The sequence below is a fragment of the Xyrauchen texanus genome, chromosome 32, assembly GCF_025860055.1.
Source record: "Xyrauchen texanus isolate HMW12.3.18 chromosome 32, RBS_HiC_50CHRs, whole genome shotgun sequence".
NCBI lineage: Eukaryota > Metazoa > Chordata > Actinopteri > Cypriniformes > Catostomidae > Xyrauchen > Xyrauchen texanus.
Window position 1 is genome coordinate 6,183,891 of NC_068307.1, and position 20,330 is coordinate 6,204,220.

Consider the following 20,330-nt stretch of genomic DNA (forward strand, 5'->3'; position numbering starts at 1 on the left):
ATCTTCTATTGTTCACGGGTCATCTGGTCATACTAATTCAAGGTTCAAAGTTCAACAATCTTGAAATTTGGTACACGGCGTAGTACGAAATTTCTTTGCATGAGCTTGCATTTCCAGTCTGCAGCATTTGGATACATTTAAATGGGAGTTAATGAGCACAAAGTTTAGTGTGACTGCCCCTTCAGATCGTTTGTGTCGATGAATCCAGTGTAGATAGTCTCAAGCCACAGCATCGCATCAACAGTGTACGCCTGGTGTTAACAGGGTGTAAGACCAGGAATATGTATTTTATGTAAGTATAGGGTCAATTTGTAATTTATGATGACTTTAACCAGAAATAATTAATTAGTCAATCAATCACAAAACATGAGAATGAATGGTCTAAGTTGGTCTTCTCAGCAGGACAAGATCTTAGATTTGCTTTGTATACCTCACTAGTGAGACAGAGACATATTTTTTTCTTTTCACTCAAATTATCTTTAAAAACTAAAAACACACAAAAAAAAAATCTTCCTAAAAACCTGACAAAACATAAAGACAATGAGAGTTTTCTCTGAATGATGAACACAACAGCCATTATCTTCAGCTCTTTGTATGCGATTGTCCATTTAGGGCTCTGATGCTTAATTCTATACCTTACTTTAGTGACACTGCTACTGAGACAGCCCACTTTTTCATCCTGTTATCTCATCAAGCACTTCCAGCTTTCTCTCTCTCTCTCTCTCTCTCTCTCTCTCTCTCAGCTAAGTACAACATCAGACTATCAAGCTTAAATTTACATTTATTCATTTAACAGACACTTTTATCCAAAGTAACTTACAAAATGAGGAAGGATACAACATAAGTGATTCATCTTAAGGAGGCAGTTACACAAAACGTGCTCCATTACAGCTTCAATTGCATTAGAAAAGTACTAGCCAAGACAGAGATAAGAGTGCAAAAAGATAAAACATTTTTGAGTGTATGGTCAAGTGCGCATGAAAAAGTTGTGTCTTTAGCCATTTTTTGAAGACAAAGAGGGAGTCTGCTTGACGGATGGAGTTGGGAAGTACAGTAAAACCGAAAGTGTCTGAAAGTTATTTGGTGCCTCTTTGAGTTGCTACCTCAACTTCTGCTCACCTTCACTGTCCATGAAGGACATTGTATCAGTGAACTAGTGAAGATGTCTCTCGATGGCTCAATTACTTTTGAGTGAACTCTTGCATATCAACACTTTAATAAATATGTGAGCAAGCAAATATCATGGTTTGAAAAATAAAGCTGATCATGTAAACTGGCAATTTGCAGTTTAAAATCCCAGTTAAATATTATAAAATCCCTAATTCAGTGAGATGCATTACAGAACAGTACTACGTTACTGTACAGGATAATTTACCATTTCAACACTGCATTAAAAATACAGCAAGTATAACATGTACTTTACTGGGAGAAATTTAGAGATAATATATGCTACTGCTGCAAAGCATGCTAGAATGACTGCTTACAATATCCATACTGATCCATGCTTTAAAGAGGTCATATTGTGAAAAATCTCATTTACTTTTTTGAAAGAAAACAGGTTGATATCCTATGTAAATAGACAACCATTTTATAGTTACTTTATAAATAGTCAGCTCGTTTTGTTGTCCCATTGGTGGAAGAGGCCTGATTTGTGTCAGATGGGCTGATGAGGCCTTAAACCTAAATCTACGCAAACCCTGTGCGTCCTGAGCCTCTACCATACATCAGCACATCAACGACATCTATTTGACCCATGCAAAGAGGGTATTTGCACAGTCTTAAAGGGCACAGGAGTAAACAAATGGCCTGTTTAATTCTAAGGTTAAGGGAACGGGAAGGAAATGGGTTGTGTAAAACTAAATTACGACTGTTTTGGGGAAAAAATCTTGACTGACATTTTAAGTGGACCTCAGGAAAAACTATAAAACGACACAAAAATTCATGACCTCGTTACACACTATAAGAGCGTGTAGGATATCTTAACACACTTGAAATCCCAGCAAAGTAGTTCATTGCCATCAATGGGCTATAATTGCCAATGCAATAATCTTAATAACACACTCAACGGCCAACACTAACAGAGGCATGACAACAGAAGAACGCAAGTTTTAGCTTTAGAAATGTCAAGGCTGATGCATATAAGTAATCAGAGCACAGTTATCGATTTTGCATTCAAATAAGGGGTATTTTCTTGTCCAGAGCATCAATTCCTTTGCGGTACCATTGAAAGACAGAGTGGTGTTGTAAAAGGACTGCTCACCTGATGGGCGTCTAGATCGATGATGGTGACCCTAGCAACCCCCTCCACCCTCTCAAAGAGAAACTGTGGAGGAAAACACACAAGGGAGGATGTTAGGTTTTTTCTGACAGAGGAACAAATTGCAAAGGGGTTTGTGGATCTCATGACAAAGCAACAATCTGAGAGCGGGATGACTCTCAATGAATGAGTTTCAGTATAAAGACGATACATAGATCCGAACATGGTCTCCATACCCATGAGTCCATGCAGTTTTTTTGTTTTGTTTTTTTGATGAGAGGATAAACTCTAAGGCTGGACTGTTTTTTGTTGTTGTTTTTGGTATGTATTGCCATATCAGCATCAAGGGCTATATCATGGAAAGTACAAGTTATAATCAAAACATCAAGCTGGATTGTTTAAAAAGGAGATTTGTTTATTTTTATTAAAAAGGTTTAATGACACATTTACATAATAAATTCACTCATCAAACAGTGGTTACACATTTTTTAAATCCTTTGATCTTTTGAGATAAAAGAGTTTGATATACAATGTAAACATGCTCCAACTTTTAAAACACAAAACTCCTCATCAAAAAGGTCATTTATTGACACTAAGCTGAAAAAACAGCTCTGTTATTTCTTGTGACATCAAAGGGATATTTCTTCGCAAACTAACCACAGTAAAGTACTAAGGAGAAAGTAGATAGTATTATTCCTAAACAACAGAAGTATGATGGTACTGTATATAACCGGAGGCAGTTACATGTTAGTAGAGACTTGGGGCTAAGGCCAGACATCTGTATATATGTATGGGACAATTCTTTGATGAAATATTGAAATAAGCACACTAATTAAAATGTAAATGTTAGCTACATCTGTGAGGTGTAATTTACATTAAGTAAATCTTTAAATATTACTTGAACTAAAACTAAAAGGTCCCACTAACTTTGTCTCAGCCTCAAATAAGTTCAAAGACCAGAAGTTGCATGCGTTTAAAACTATGCCAGGGATGTACACTTACTTTTTAGGTGCTAGCACAGGTGCTAGTGAACAAAAATTATGAATTAGCACAAAGTAAAATTTATTAGCACACAACAGAGTGCAGTTGAAATTAATTTCATTAATTATTCAGTATTCATCACTACTGCAATTTACTATTACAACTACAATTTTTATTCAATATCATATTTGTATAATATATAATGATCTACCTTTATTACAATACATATTAACCACAAAATATATCATAATGTTGCAATACCCTCGTAATTTGCCCCCACCACAGAATATAAAGGCTTATTTCCTGCTATGTAATTAAAACTAAATAATAGTACTTAGATTTTTAAACATTTTATGAACATATTAATTGTACTGGTTAAAGAATAGATCACTGAAAAACCCATATCTATTGACAAGGCTGTAAACAGTGCGACACTTAAGCGCGCAGCATATAAGGAAGATTAACATGAACCTGACAAAGCATCTATGGGAACCCGTTAAAGTTTGAGTGATCGAGAGCTGACAAAGTAGAAATCAGACTCATTTTAGATGTTCTTTTTTGAAATGCTCCTTGTAGGCAAAAATAACACTCAAAGATGTGTTAAAACTGTTCAAAATCGCAATCACACATTTTTATTTTAATCACAAATGCGAGCAAAACTATCGTAATGTACAGTCTTATGCACTTTAAAACATGATTAAAAAATGTAATTGAACTCTTTCAACTTTCAACAAATGCACTGTACATTTGATAGTTTTATATAATCAATTTGTTGGGTGTTTTTAATTTAGTATAGAGATTAGCATGCTGTAGGTATGCTAAAACAGGTGCTTGTGTATTTGGAGCTTTGCTTAAAACCGCAAATTTCCTGGTTAACGTCTTAAAGTTAGCACATTCCTTGTATATTCCATGAGTAATATACATCTGTATGTTACTCATTGTTTTCATGGTTAATTATCTAAATATTTGGTACTTTTTGCATCTGGATGGACCATCTCATAGTTTCCAAGACAATCATTTTTGTCTGCTCAAACACAGCTGCAAATCGCGGGTCATGAGCGCCTTCTTGTTTGCACACAAACAAGCATGAGTGCTTAAAAGAAGGTGCCAGACAGCAATATTTGGTATTACCGATACTGTAGAAAGACCGGTGTCATTACATATCATTATAGTGTTGACTTGGTGCTGAAGCACTGGTACTTTTGGCTAGGGATGCACCAATCCGATACCTGGATCGGTATCGTCTCCTATACTGAAGCTTTTAGACAGATCGGGTATTGGTCTGGTGAGCCCAATCCATATCGATACTGTGTGTTAGTCATGTTCGTTACTGTCAAGCTCAAAAAATGACATAAAAGAACCATAAAAACACAATTAAAGTAGTTCATATGACTCTGGCGTTTTATTCAAAGCCACTTGAAGACGTGCGATAGCTCTGTGAATCACAAAAGGCTGTGTTTAATAAGTAAATATATAAAATGCACAAACAGCTGCAGCACGTAATTGAATGGCGCTGCTCTGTTTACACACACACTCATGGCTATTTTTAGCCTTCAAAGTGGTGCACAATATTTGAGTGCTCCTCAATAACAACATCTCAGATGTAGATGCTCAAAAGTTCGGTTCACGTATAATATGCATTTAGAATGCACTGGAGGTGGTTCTAATTCTGGTAACTTTTTTTTTTACCAGAATTTGAATAAGATGTGAATTAAACTACTGTGAACTTGCCTACAAACAGACACATGCAGGACTTCCTGGAGAGTTTTAGAATGTCAAAATAAAAGCGTGAGGGTTTTAAAGTTAAAGGTGCACGATTGAGATATATTACTATATATTACTATTATAATATATTATTATTATTATTATGATCATAATTTGTAAACAAATAACAATATTTAAGTTGAATGGGTTCAACAGTGTGAATGACAAATGGACTGATGTCTTACAACTAAATTTAACAAAAAATTGATCTGAAGTCCAGATACAAGTTGTGTGTATAATCACGACCAGCCAGGTCGTGATTATACACACCCAGTCCCTTATCAGGCTAATTAAGCCTCCAAGAGGGATAAAGGCCGATTGCGACGAGAGAGATCGTTTACGGACATGTCCGTCAAGTGTGTGTGTGTTTGTCTTTTGTTTAAGTGAATCATTAAAATATTGTTTATATTGCCAAGCTGGTTCTCGCCTCCTCCTTTCCATTGAACTGCTTTACAGACTTATAATGGAATTCCTTTAATTTTGCTGCTACATTATCCAGTATACTAGTAAATAATAAAGTTTTTCTTAATAAGCTATACGTTTATATTGAAATAATGTGTAGTTATGATTTGTGTATCTTTACATATTAAAGAGTACTCCAATTAGTTCCACAATAATGTCAAGATATTCTAAACTGATTATGCAAAGAAATCAACACCGCATCGGATCCGGATCAGCCGAAGTTGAGATTTCCGATATCGGAATTGGATCGGAAGAGAAAAAGTGGTATCGGTGCATCCCTACTTTTGATATCCCTATAAGATGATAAAAACATTCAGGATTTTACTAAAAACATTCGGGACTTAATCCCCAGAAGCTCACCCCTACCACCACCTATATATACATAACTAACTATAAGAGCAATATGTGGAGCATGTTTGGCAAATGTTGTGCTGTTCCTGGCTCTGTGTAGCCTTCTGAAGGTTCAGTAATAAAAAATGTACTGGTGCTAAGTGACCCCCCACCGCCCCCATTTATTTAACAGCTATTTTCTGTTTCATTAGCCATCCCCAATTGTATTAAATTACATATATATTACCTGCATTATATCTGATATCCTGCCCATTGAAAAACCTATATCGCTCAACCACTGGTTGAAGATTGAAACTAATGGCTCAAGGAAGGCATGACTGATTTCTAGCAATTATTGTGAATGTTTCATATTAAGCATAATTCATTCCTTTTATTAGCAATTGATTCAGATGGCTGATAATATTATGCTTAAGCGCCTTTTGGAGTAAGTATCTCACCTTGATAGCAAGTGTGATGTCAGCATATGCACAAAAACCTCCTCCTTTGTCACTCGAGCAGTGATGGAAACCTCCTCCTGCAAGAGAAACACCACTGGGCGTTTAAAGTTGACCAATTAGGTGAATAGCCATATAACAAGGTTGCCTTGTATTCCAATGCTTCCAGAAGATTTCCAATTGTGTGTTCTTCAAAATCAGGCTTATTGAGAGACTAGCTTTTAATTAGGATAGGATCCTCTTTTTACATTCAAGGAACAGATCCAATCTATATCCCTGCCATATTTAGCCTCATTAAATGACTGCACTCCGGAACCTCCTCTACCGAGGTGGGCCGGTTTCTGATTAGCATTTATTGCTTATTCACACGACCCCGCTCGCTGATTCACAGCTTTCAGTTACTGTGCAACACCCTCAGAGTAACAGTTTGAATGAACAGTAATACATTGTATATCAATGTTTGGCAATGCAGAGGCAAAAAGAAGCTTTGTTTATCTATCAGGGGACGTGAAGGAAATGGCTGAGCTAGCAGTAGCCATACTGAAAGTCTGGCGCGTCGCTCCCACTTCTTCAGACATGAGAACGGGAACAGAATATTGATAGCATCACTACATGGCCATCTCTTGGGAAGCAATGAATGCATGCACTTCGAATAAAGTTGTCAAGAGGAGAACAGCACTGACACTGACTGGTGCTGCTTTTTCATTGTAGAGCAGTTCATTCCTGTTATATCTTAATATTAAAAGACAAATTCCCTTCAAACTCTTCAAACAATTTCATTGTTGATTACATTGTAACTTTTTTCAAAGAAGTTCAACACAGTTACATCTTTAGAAACTCTAATTTCTTTAAACAATCAAAATTCATTGCAGATTTTTTCAAATAATAATTTTCATTGTTGAGTAGTTCAACCCTGTTACATCTAAATATTAAAGATAAAAAATCTGATTTCATTGCTACTTTTTGAAATTAGCATTTTATTGGAGATTTCTTCAAACAATAATTTTTATTGTAGAGTAGTTCAACCCTGTAACAGCCTAATATTAATGAGAAGTTCACTTCCAACTATTTAATTTCGTTAAACAGTCAAATGTAATTGTTGAATTAACTAATCATTTCTTAATACATTATTTTCATTGTAGATTAGTTCAACTCTGTTATATCATAATATTCACGAAGATTTAATTGTAGATTTCAGCAAACAACAATTTTTACTATAGTTCATGCCTATTACATCTTAATATTAAGAAGTTCCCTTCCAATACTCTAATTTCTTAACCCGATCAATAGTTTGAGTTTGTCTGAGATGGCAGAGAATCAAATATGTACAGTACTGTAGCAAATCTTCAAACAATAATTTTTTTGTAGAGTAATTCAACCCTGTTACATCTTAATAATAAAGATAACAAGACTGATTTAATTGTACCTTTTTTCAAATTAGCATATTTATCGCAGAGTACTACTACCTTGTGACATCATAATATTAAAGTTACAAATGCTGATTTCATTGTAACTTTTTTAAATTAGCATTTTATTGTAGATTTATTCAAACAATCATTTTTATTGTTAAGTAGTTCAACCCTGTAACAGCCTAATATTAAAGCAAAGTTCCTTTCCAACAGTCTAATGTCTTTAAACAAGCTAATTTAACTGTAGATTACTTTAAATATATATATTGTAGAGTAGTTCTTCCCTGCTACAACTTAATATTAAAGAGAAGTTCACTTCCAACAATTTTATTTCGTTAAACAATCAAATGTAATTGTTGAATTAACTAATAATTTCTTAATACATTATTTTCATTGTAGATTAGTTCAACTCTGTTACATCATAATATTAAAGAGATGTTCCCTTCCAACTCTCTAATTTTATTGTATACATATTGAAGATTTCATTGTAGAATTCAGCAAACAACAATTTTTACTATAGTTCATGCCTGTTACATCTTAATATTAAGAAGTTCCCTTCCAATACTCTAATTTCTTAACCCGATCAATAGTTTGAGTTTGTCTGAGATGGCAGAGAATCAAATATGTACAGTACTGTAGCAAATCTTCAAACAATATTTTTATTTGTAGAGTAATTCAACCCTGTTACATCTTAATATTAAAGATAACAAGACTGATTTCATTGAACCTTTTTCAAATTAGCAATTTTATTGCAGAGTACTACTACCTTGTGACATCATAATATTGAAAAAGAACACTTTCCTTCGAACTCTATAATTCCTTTAAATGATCAAATTTCATTGTAGATTAGTTCAACCCTGTTACATCTAAATATTAACGATAACAATAATGATTTCATTGTAACTTGTACAGATGTACAGTACTGTAGCAAATCCATAAGTCAAGGTAAGTAAGATGCACTTATCCTCTCTGCAATTGTTTTATCAAGCAGTAACAGGGACCATAAGAAAGAAAACTCATCCATAAATCTCTCAGGAAACAATGAATGCATGCTTTTAGAATCAAGTTGCAGGAGAACAGCACTGACATGGTGGTATTTCTTTTTCTTTTTCTTTGTAGAGTAGTAACACCCTGCTAGATACATCTTCAAGGAAAAGTTTGACCTAAAAGTAAAAGTCTGCCATCATTTACTCATTCTCATATTGTTTCCAAAAACATGTGGGCTTCTTTGTTCTTTGGACCACATATGAAGTTCAGCAGAATGTAAAAGCTGCTATTTCCATACAATGAAGGTGAATGGAGACAGACACTGTTGAGCTCCAATAATTACAACAAAAAACATGCCATAACTATGCAGTTCACTTTCATTGTATGGAAAAGAGCAGCTTGTAAACATCTCTTTTTGTGTTCCACAGCAGAAAGGAAGTCCTATGGGTTTGGAACAGCATGAGGGTAAGTAAATAATGATAGAATTATAATATCTGGGTGAACTTTCCCTTTAATATTAAAGAGAGACCCTGTAATTTAACTCTAATTTGTTTAAACTATCAATAGTTTGAGTAAGACTGAGATGATGGCAAAGCAAACATGCAGTAAGCATAGCAAATCTATAAGTAAGATCCACTTATTGTCTCTACATATGTTTTTGAATGGTGATAGGGACCATTACAAAGAGAACTCACCCACATTTATCGCCCATCCTCTATCCATTGCCAGCTTTCCAGCCTAGGAAAAACAAGAAAAAAAATGTACTTTCATGGTTTAATTTTCCAGCTGGCATTTTACACTTTTCAAGTCATCAAAAATGCAAGAAAAAATTAAAATCTGTTATTGTGCCGGATAAATCAAAGTAGTAACTTGGCGCTAAAGCTGAGGGTGGATACAACATTATCTGAACTTCTTTCATCTCTGATACAACATCTCTGATTACAAAGCCTTTCTATTTCACACTATAGTTCTGTGGATATATAATCTACTAATGATTTAGAAGGGGTTTCTTGCAGCGTTTTACACAGCATATGCATTTGTAATATTTAAACAAATTCCGTTTAGTCATTTATTTTAGTTGTTAATGGTTTCCTCATACAATCTTTCCCTTATTCACTTATCCATCTTCTATCTTAGACATCCTCTTCCTCCGCTTTACTTCTGTTATTATCTCCCATATGCATTGGACAAATCCAATCTATCGAACACATTTTAATGGCAGTGTAATAACAGGAAATGGCTTTAAAATGCAGTTTCCATTGCACCGAGGGTAATCCATTTGTATATGACAGATAAGACTGCCTTCCAAGAGTGGCGCATACCAATGAGGCTTGCAATAAGAAGAAAATTTGTGGGTTGATGCTGCTTTGTTGAAATAATAATCAGTTCTTCACACGTCTTTCAAAAGTGCCCTCAATGAAACCTGCTCTCTATTTCTTATATCATTTTGTCTTGTCAAATGTAATCAAATTGTCTCCATATGCATTTGGATGCTATGAGGACTTTTTATGTGGTACCGCTATGTTTTTGTAGATTATGTAAAATCAAATATTATGAACTTTGGAAACTGTTACAAGTTCTTAGCCATTTGTGTTTGCCATTTACGATATTGAAAAAGAGAGTCTGAAATGTTAAATAATAAGTATAATATGCCGGTTAGTTCTGGTCCTTAATCTGATTGGACTAGCAGTGTTCCAAGAATGCTGATATTTAGTATGACAGCACTGGAAGGTTTCACTGTTTGCATCACTCGGCTTTCACAGTATTCAAGACAGGCTGTCGGTCAGCGACCACGCTTTTTGTTTGAAAATGCATGAATGTCATTACGTTTACACGGCTCATCCACACTAGAACAGTGTTTTCCTCCACCAAAAATGGAGCGTTTCGAAAACACTCTTTATTACTGCATACTTTGGAAACGATGACTTTAGGAAACTGAAAATGTAGTTTTCAAATGAATAAAGATTTGTACTGTTTGCCGACGCAAAACCATTGATACCACTTTGGCTTCATTTGGAACTGTTTTCGTTGGCGGTGCAAAAATAAACAATAACTGCCATATTCTGTCAAAAAGTAAGGTCATGTCCACACTAATCTGTTTAAGTTTATAATTTTCAAAAGTTTGTGGTTATGTTTTCTAATGTCTCCTTTTTCATGAATGAAAGTGTGAATGAGAGGCATAAACGTAGCAAAATCAATGTGTTTTCAAATAGAACCATATTAATGTGGATGTAGCCTAAATAACACTATATTAACTTGTTTCTTCACCTTATTCAACCCCGCCCCTTTTCAATGCTCCACGCTTCCGTGTTTTGTCTCTTAACCTCCGTTTTGAATTGAAGTGTACTGAGAAGTCAATCAAAATGGATTACGTGTGGGAGCACAGAAAGTATTTTTCACCAAGAGTTGATGGTGAGAGTCTAAACCACACCTTTACTACGTGAAAATGATAGTGAGGTGTCACTGCAGATGTTCGTTTTTCCAACACCAACGGAGGTAAATTGGACCTGGCAGATCACATTCGAACAGCTATGACACACTGCACTTTTTATGATTCAAGCATTTTATTGTTATACGTGTAATTCTGCTTAATGTTTTAGGTTTCAACTTGTTATAATTTGTGTTAAAGTGACAGCTCGTATTATTTCACATGCAAGTTCATAACTTTAAGGGAATATAATTTGTCACCCCACATTTTAAAAAGGCTTAAATGTGATTAAAATGGTTGTAAACGTAATGTGAAATAAAACTTACACTTTTACATGTATATGTGTGTGTACAGTATGTGTGTGTGTGTGTGTGTATATGAATATAGTAGCACCCATTTCCCCTTCCCGGTTTACTCAAAAAATCTGTTCACTATAACGTACTGGGTGAATGAGATGAGAAGATGGTCAGAGGTGTCGTATAGAGGTATTTTTAATGACTTTGTGTTGTCTCTTGGAGTTTCATGAGCACAGAGGCATATCAGTATATCCACAGCTTGAAGGTAGGATCTTGTGTATTAATGAATGAAGCGCTCCAGATGTTATGACCTCCCCTGAACACTTTAAAATACTCATGATACATTTTGGCAACTCTATAACCTGTAACTCCACTTTGCTAGTTAATCACACTTCAACATCAACACCATAGATATCTATACAGAAAACTAAATGAATTTTTGTGGTTAAATGTGTGGTAAACCACACATGTGGTCGATTGAGCTTAACTTGCATTGAACCCAGAATATTTCTTTAAACTTAAACTGTCAAAAGATGTGTCATTAGGACTCAGTATTGGCACTATGCAATTTTTGAATATTTTACATGCTAAACATCACATTATCTTCTAAGAATGCTTATGTGGGTGAAAACATTGGAGACCGTAAAACAAAAACAGGCTTCTGGTAGGACACTACCGCGTTCGGGAAAATGGTGAACAGAACTGTTGCATTAAAGCAATATCAGACTTGCAATCAAACTGACAGTAGAACTGCACTCTTGTGTTATTGTGAGTGTGCTTTTGCTTAAGTACATAAAATGTCTTTGATTTGTGTTTCTTGTCTATTATCTCTGAGAAATTGATTAATAATCATTTTAAGCTTAATACATTTACCTGCATCTTGAAATGAATAATTCAATCACATATACAACCAATATAGTCACATCAATACTCTGAGTGCATTTAAAGCTTCTTTTAGTCACTCATGAAGTAGAGTGCCAAACTAAGAGAGGAACAACACACATACACTACAAATCAAAAATGTAGGGTCACTTTCTCATTCTTTTTTTCTTTCACATTTTAGAATAACAGTAAAGTCAGCACATTTATGGAATAATAGAAATGGAAATATGGGAAATATGTTCCAAAATAAATCAAAACTGCGTAATATTTTAGCATCTTCAAAGTGGCCACATTTTGCTTAGAAATGTGCTCTAGGCATTTTCTCAACCAACTTCTTGAGGTATCACCCTGGGATGCTTTTTAAACAGTATTGAAGGAGTTCCCATCTATATGTTGGGCACTTAGTGGCTGCTTTTCTTAATGATTTGGTCATCAAGTCATCCATTTAAAAAAAAATGTTGGCACAATTATATTTTTGTCTACAAAACTAATTTCAAACATTTAAGCATACACCTTCAGATCAAAAGGTTTTTAAGATCATGAGAAACATTTCAATCAAGTGACCCCAAACGTTTGAATGGTAGTGTATATGAACACACACATACGCTGCCTCTTGAGCTCAATCCCCTGGCTGCAGCCACTGGATGTCTTTGCATAGCCTAGGGCCCTGAGATGCTCCTGAGAGGCATAACAGCTTAACTCTCTCTTTGGGGTTTTTACTGATAGGGGATCCAACAGTAAAAGTGCATCAAAAGTTAAAGTCATCAATCATTTTTTATAAATTCAAGGACCAGAGTTACTCATGATTAATATTTTAGGCAAATCACATTACATTCTCAATGCAACTGAAAAAGTACACCACAGATATCCTCTACTGCAGTGGTTCTCAACTGGTTTTGCTTCAGGACACAGATTTTACATTAGGCATCAACGAGCGATCCAACACAGTACTGAAACTCTATCATACAAAAATAAACATGATTTTAACATCATCTGCATATGCAAAACTATTGAGAATGTCTTGAAATTCGATGGTTTCATGCTCTCAGCAACCAATAATTCACAGTACAAAACAAGATTTACAAGGATGAGGCTATGTCATGCAACCATGTTGGCATCTACATAATTTTGCAAGCTTCTATAAAGTGACACATCGCTTTGTGCCAAATACCATAGAATTTAGAAAAGATATAGATTTTTGTTTTCCCATTTAAATGTTGATATTTATTTAGCTACCCTAACTATTTAAGATTTGATTGGATGCATGACCTTTGACATCAAAAAAAATATATAGATTTTTGTTTTCCCATTTAAATGTTGATGGTTAGAGAAATTATATATTTTTCCATTTAATATTCTTAATTTTTTTTCCTGGGGTTTGTGACCCTATCAGAACAGACCTAGGTCACAACCCACCAGTCAAAGGAATAGTTTTGTCATCAGTCACTCACTTTCATGCAGTGGCATATGATATGATTGATGATATGAAGTAGCTCCCTTTTAACATCGCAGAACATGTTTAACCATATAAAGCTGTGCCAATAAAAGGTTTCCTTTGGAATATCATTCCCAAAATGGGTGCCTTTTTGCTTTGAAATCCCTGCTGATTTTCTGATATAATGATCATATTGCTATTGATATTTTTCAATGAGTATTTGTTGAATTGAAGCAACATTCATTTGCTTAAAATTTTTACGTTATTTTATAGAAAAATCACATTGAAATGCGATTATTAAATATGATACTGTAGGCTTTTCAGGTATATCTCACAATCATCATTACATTACATTCATGCCACCACCACAATAATAAAAAAAAAAACAGAGCTTACACATATAATTTTTTTAAGATATATTTATAGTGAGAAAAGAGTGGCCCAAGGTATCCTTCAAACATTCAGCTTTAGTGTTTAGGTTTGTATATATATGGTTGGAGTAAATATCGACATATTTTGTATTTTTGGGTGAACTATTCCTTTAAGTTCCACTACTTAAAGGGGCCATGGCATACATATTTTAAATTTTCTTCCTTGAGGTTCACTTATATGGTTAGTAAAGATTTTTTTAAAAAAGACATAATATACACTCACCTAAAGGATTATTAGGAACACCTGTTCAATTTCTCATTAATGCAATTATCTAATCAACCAATCACATGGCAGTTGCTTCAATGCATTTAGGGGTGTGGTCCTGGTCAAGACAATCTCCTGAACTCCAAACTGAATGTCAGAATGGGAAAGAAAGGTGATTTAAGCAATTTTGAGCATGGCATGGTTGTTGGTGCCAGACAGGCCGGTCTGAGTATTTCACAATCTGCTCAGTTACTGGGATTTTCACGCACAACCATTTCTAGGGTTTACAAAGAATGGTGTGAAAAGGAAAAACATCCAGTATGCGGCAGTCCTGTGGGCTGAAAATGCCTTGTTGATGCTAGAGGTCAGAGGAGAATAGGCCGACTGATTCAAGCTGATAGAAGAGCAACTTTGCCTGAAATAACCACTCGTTACAACCGAGGTATGCAGCAAAGCATTTGTGAAGCCACAACATGCACAAACTTGAGGCGGATGGGCTACAACAGCAGAAGACCCCACCGGGTACCACTCATCTCCACTACAAATAGGAAAAAGAGGCTACAATTTGCAAGAGCTCACCAAAATTGGACAGTTGAAGACTGGAAAAATGTTGCCTGGTCTGATGAGTCTCGATTTCTGTTGAGACATTCAGATGGTAGAGTCAGAATTTGGCGTAAACAGAATGAGAACATGGATCCATCATGCCTTGTTACCACTGTGCAGGCTGGTGGTGGTGGTGTAATGGTGTGGGGGATGTTTTCTTGGCACACTTTAGGCCCCTTAGTGCCAGTTGGGCATCGTTTAAATGCCACGGCCTACCTGAGCATTGTTTCTGACCATGTCCATCCCTTTATGGCCACCATGTACCCATCCTCTGATGGCTACTTCCAGCAGGATAATGCACCATGTCACAAAGCTCGAATCATTTCAAATTGGTTTCTTGAACATGACAATGAGTTCACTGTACTAAAATGGCCCCCACAGTCACCAGATCTCAACCCAATAGAGCATCTTTGGGATGTGGTGGAACGGGAGCTTCGTGCCCTGGATGTGCATCCCACAAATCTCCATCAACTGCAAGATGCTATCCTATCAATATGGGCCAACATTTCAAAAGAATGCTTTCAGCACCTTGTTGAATCAATGCCACATAGAATTAAGGCAGTTCTGAAGGTGAAAGGGGGTCAAACACAGTATTAGTATGGTGCTCTTAATAATCCTTTAGGTGAGTGTAATATTACATTACCTTTTTCTACCCTGTCTTTGGCCCTCTGTCTGAAATGCATGTTTTTTTGTGTACTTTACCTTTAAGACACGCCCACGCCCACAGTTATGATGCCCACAGTTATGATTGGCTAACTTCATTGAAAAGAAGAAAATCCTGCCATTATAAGTGTGGAAATGTATTTAACAATAATGAAAGAATAAAAACCTTTAAGCAATTTACGAAATCCCCTAAAGCACACAGTCCAGGCAATCATTGATATGAACATATGAATGTATGTCCCAATTTATGTAAAGCACACAATCAAATTACAACAGTTGTTCAACTTAAATAAAAATAGAAATCTGAACAAAATCGTCACACTGTTTCTCCCCAATACTTATCAGGCATACAAGAATTGGTGATAAAACAACCCTATTTAAACAGCGAAAAACACAAGCTTTGAATTGGTAAATAAATGTCTATCCAGATGTAGGTAGAATGTTATAAGGGACTGTCAGCATGTGGATTCCCGTTTGAACACCCGGCTTCAATACACATCCTTTGTCAGGAAAATCGGGATGTTCGCCTGTTGGAGAATTTCCCTCGAATGGAGCCGGTCGAACGGGGGAGGGGTCTCCCTTGATAAATTTGCCGCTTAAATATGGGAGAATGGTCGATGCGTTCTTTTCGGCCAAAATGTGGGACATCATGACTAATATAAGACAGATGAGAAAGCTGACAGCCTTGCTATCATTTACTTCAACATTGTTTTGCGTTCTTCTGCCATATTTAAATAATTTAATCTCAAATCAATATTTTGTGAGGAATGATGTATTACTTTGGTAAGTAACCATGTAATAAGGATGGTCTGCTCCCCTTTGGAGTCATGATCATGGTTTATTTATGATAAAATGTCTGACTATACATTTCCTTACATACAGTTTTAAACAAATGAAAATATGAAACATTATAAATAGAAACCGATATAACTGCCGATTAACAATCGGTTATTGGAAGAAATCTCTGCCGATAGTTTTTTATTTGATTTTATTACTCATCAATAACCCTCATCTGGTGAAATGTGTTTATATACTTATACATATACAAAACTCTTCATCAGGGTAATATATACACTATAAAAAGCTTAATTTGGTAAATACTTAAATATAGAGCATTGTAATGGAGCCAAGTCCCCGGTGTATTTTGGGCTTGTTTATAGTTAAAAGTTCAGCGTTATGCACCAAATCTTGTTTTTTTCTATGTATTATTGGGATTTTGGTTGCAACTAAACTGCTTTTGGGATTTTATTCATTTTGGACTCTTGTAGCCTCAATGTCCGTGCCTGTCATTGTAAGGAAAGACCATTATTCAACTAATCGATAATCGATCGGCCTTTTCCACCACCTTGGTTATCGGTATCGGCAAAATCCACTATCGGTCGACCAATATCGTGTCCAATATTGTTGCTGCTGCTACATCTTTAAATACATGTTTCTTTGCAAAGCCTGAATCCTTGGTTCTCAGAAGAATTCATCCATGAATCCAAAGAATCTAAACATTTATTCCCACATTGACGCGTTAAGGAACTAGCCACTCATTCCTAATGTTGGGATCCTTCAGAAATCTATGCAGAGTTACAGTATTTCCACAACCAGCAACACAACATCTGGTGACCTAACTTTACTCTTTTTGCTGGTTAAAAGCAACCTAGCAGTATCACAGCTGCCTTACCTCTCAATCAACTCAACGGCTGCGATGATTACATATGTTGTGGAGGCGGGGCTATTCAAATTACTCCTATCACCTACGTCACTGGCGGGGCGATTTCAAAATGAGTAATTTTTGCAGGGTGGAAACAATAACGATATTTTGGAGAGTATATTTTTAGTTCTGAAACTTACATAGCACAATAACCTCTTATATAACAAAATGACATGACCCCTATAAAGCTCCTATCAACAGTAGTGGCTTACCCGACAGCTGTGTCTGGAAAGGAAAGCATTAACTAATACAAACACATTATTAATGACCACATGCTGTATCACTAAACTCATTTCCACTGCTCAATCAAACCATTTGTCATTGGAGAAGTGCTACTAAAACAAAGACAAGTGTTCACATCTGATCTCATTTATACTCATCACATTAGGCATCTGATAATAAACAATTTCATAACAACAAAGCAGAGATTAATGACTTGAGTCTGCCAATTATGATATTTCCTCCCAAAACGGCCACAATTACATGGTAAATGTTGTCTAACCTTGAAATTCCCAGCGCACTACCTAAGATGGGGACAGCCTGCACATCCTCCCATGTTCCCCGAACCACGACTAGAGTTCCATGCAGTCAAACAACTGCTGACAAAAATGGCAGTCAATTAGAAGACCGTGAGAAGGGCTCGATGGGAGGTATAATTATGTTCTCGGGCTGAGAGGTACGTGTGGAGCACACTTATTGCGAGTTCGTCTGTCGCGCAGCATGGTCTGTCAGAGACACTGTGGAGAACACCTGGCAAACCACAAGGTAATTTACTGCAGTATTTTATTTTGCTGGAATAACAGGGAGGGAAAGAAGCTGCACTAGGGCATCCTCAAGGAGGGGTCCCAGCAATTCCCTAGCAACCACCCAGAACAACTTAGCAACCACATAGCGATGCCCTCCCAAACATTGTGGCAGCAACTTTTGCATGGTTAAGCACCATAGCAATATTAAACATCTGAGCCTGATAATTACATGACTGTGGCAAAAATGTTTGCAAAATGATATTATGTTGTTTCTTTGTCCATTGTGTGGTGCTAAAAGTGAATACAAAATTTTCCCAAACAATTGAGATTCTTAATGTTAATGCTCTATTGAGTTTTAAATCAACAAAACTGACATACCTACGCTACACCTTATACCTAAACATAACTGATGGTGTCATAAAAGTAAATATAAATGCAAACACAATTGCTGAAACCACATAATTTTGTGGTGCTTCTATGACCATTTCGGCTTACGGGTCAACAAGCTTGCTCTTTTGGACTCTTCCCCTGGTCCTTTGCATTACAAGTGCAATGTGAATATAATTTCAGCTACCACACAATTTGATCGTTCTTGAATAAGCTTCTAATGTAGTTGGTTATGTAATGCAAATGTTAAAATAAGAGTAGTAAGAATTAATGCGCTAACGCTTGCGTTTAATTAAAAAAAGATGAATCTGTGAATTTTTCTTAATCGCGATTAACACATTTACCGTTAATACAGAATAAACCAGCATAAACACTGGTTGGAAGGGCGGAACCTTTGTAATGTTTCCACCCGGATTAATTACACTGATGCACACTTCACAACTAGGGCTGAAACGATTAGTCAACATTATCGACAACGTCGACAATAATACTTTTTGTTCAAATAAATTTTCGCTTTCGAATAGTCATTTCATCTCATTTAACCCTCTGGGGTCTGAGGGTATTTTGGGCCCTGGGGAAGTTTTGACATGCCTTGACATTTGTGTTTTTTTCAGTTGCTTAAAAACATATTAATGGCTAAAGTCTGATTACACTGTATTCAGCACAAACTGGGCTACAATAATATGTGAGCAACATGTGTGTACAGGTTTGTATTTTTGAGAAAATTATGTTTAAGCATGGTTTTTGAAAAACTAACATTTTAAGTCACTGAAATAAGGCCATATAACACATACTAAACATTTGTCCACAATACTTTTGAGAACTGGAGAGAGTTTTTGCTACAAAATGATGTGAAAACCATCCTGATCACTCATTCATACAAAACAATATAGTAATTTTAGAGTTGATTATGCAAGGAGCCGTGAACTATCATGAATATGGATGTATTTCACACCTGAGAGACAAAGACCCCTCCCCTGGGCCTATCAATGAGGGATAGAGAATGAATGTGAGGAGACTTAATGATCAAAATCAAGTTTTAAGTTAAAATAAGTAATCTGACTATATATTTTCTTTACATAAAGACTTTGCTTAATTTTAGACCTACACTACCTTTTAAAAGAAGTCTCTTCTGCTCACCAAGTCTGGATTTATTTGATCCAAAATACAGAAACAACATTGATATTCTGAACTCTTTTTACAATTTAAAAGAACAATTTATTAATTTTCATAATAAAATATAATCTAAACATTCATATTATTTTCATATCAGATTACATATCATATTTATATTATACAGCATACAATTTAAATACCTGCTTTAGCCGAAACAGCATTTAAATGTAACTAAAACTTGCTTATTAGGATATATTTCAAATGTCAATACTCTGAATCTTGGCTGGCAAGTCTGGAAACAGTCCCACTAGTAAAATATATACATGTATATATAAAATAGCATGTCAACTAATGAAAACTAAATTACTTACTCGTCTGAAATTGTATCATCGGCTGGATCAAGTCTCTCTGCTCTTCTTCTGAGAAAAATGTTAAATCTTCCATACTATCCTGGCGCTTTCTCGCCTGTGTGTTGTTGCAAACATGCAGAAAAATTAATTAAATGTGTTTACAACCTCACAGTCGGGGGGGCGTGTACATTTGCATTGATCGTCTCAGCACATTAGAGTATGAATGGCGTGCTCTGCTGGTGGGTGGGATCACATTACAGATAATTAGATAGACCAGTAAAAACTGTACATCGCTTTGTTTCAAACAGATTGCATAGCAGGAGAATATTTGTTTTAAATTGGAATAGTTTTATTTAAAGGTAGACTTTCAAAGTAGACTTTTAAGCTTTCTTTAGACATATGTTTCATGTTTGTGTGATAAGTATTCGCAGAGTTTCGGTT

The 20,330-nt window shown here is 35.6% G+C and overlaps 1 protein-coding gene across 2 annotated transcripts in view; it reads right to left on the bottom strand.

The window, feature by feature from the left end:
• Positions 1-20,330, bottom strand: part of LOC127626264 (histone deacetylase 11-like) — a 48,531-nt gene that overhangs the window by 16,620 nt on the left and 11,581 nt on the right. For both annotated transcript variants that reach the window (XM_052101937.1, XM_052101938.1), the window contains 3 exons: positions 9,341-9,383; positions 6,253-6,329; positions 2,261-2,323 (listed from right to left, as the gene is read on the bottom strand). In XM_052101937.1, coding sequence (XP_051957897.1) covers positions 2,261-2,323; positions 6,253-6,329; positions 9,341-9,383 — 183 coding nt within the window. The remainder of the gene's footprint in view (positions 1-2,260; positions 2,324-6,252; positions 6,330-9,340; positions 9,384-20,330) is intronic.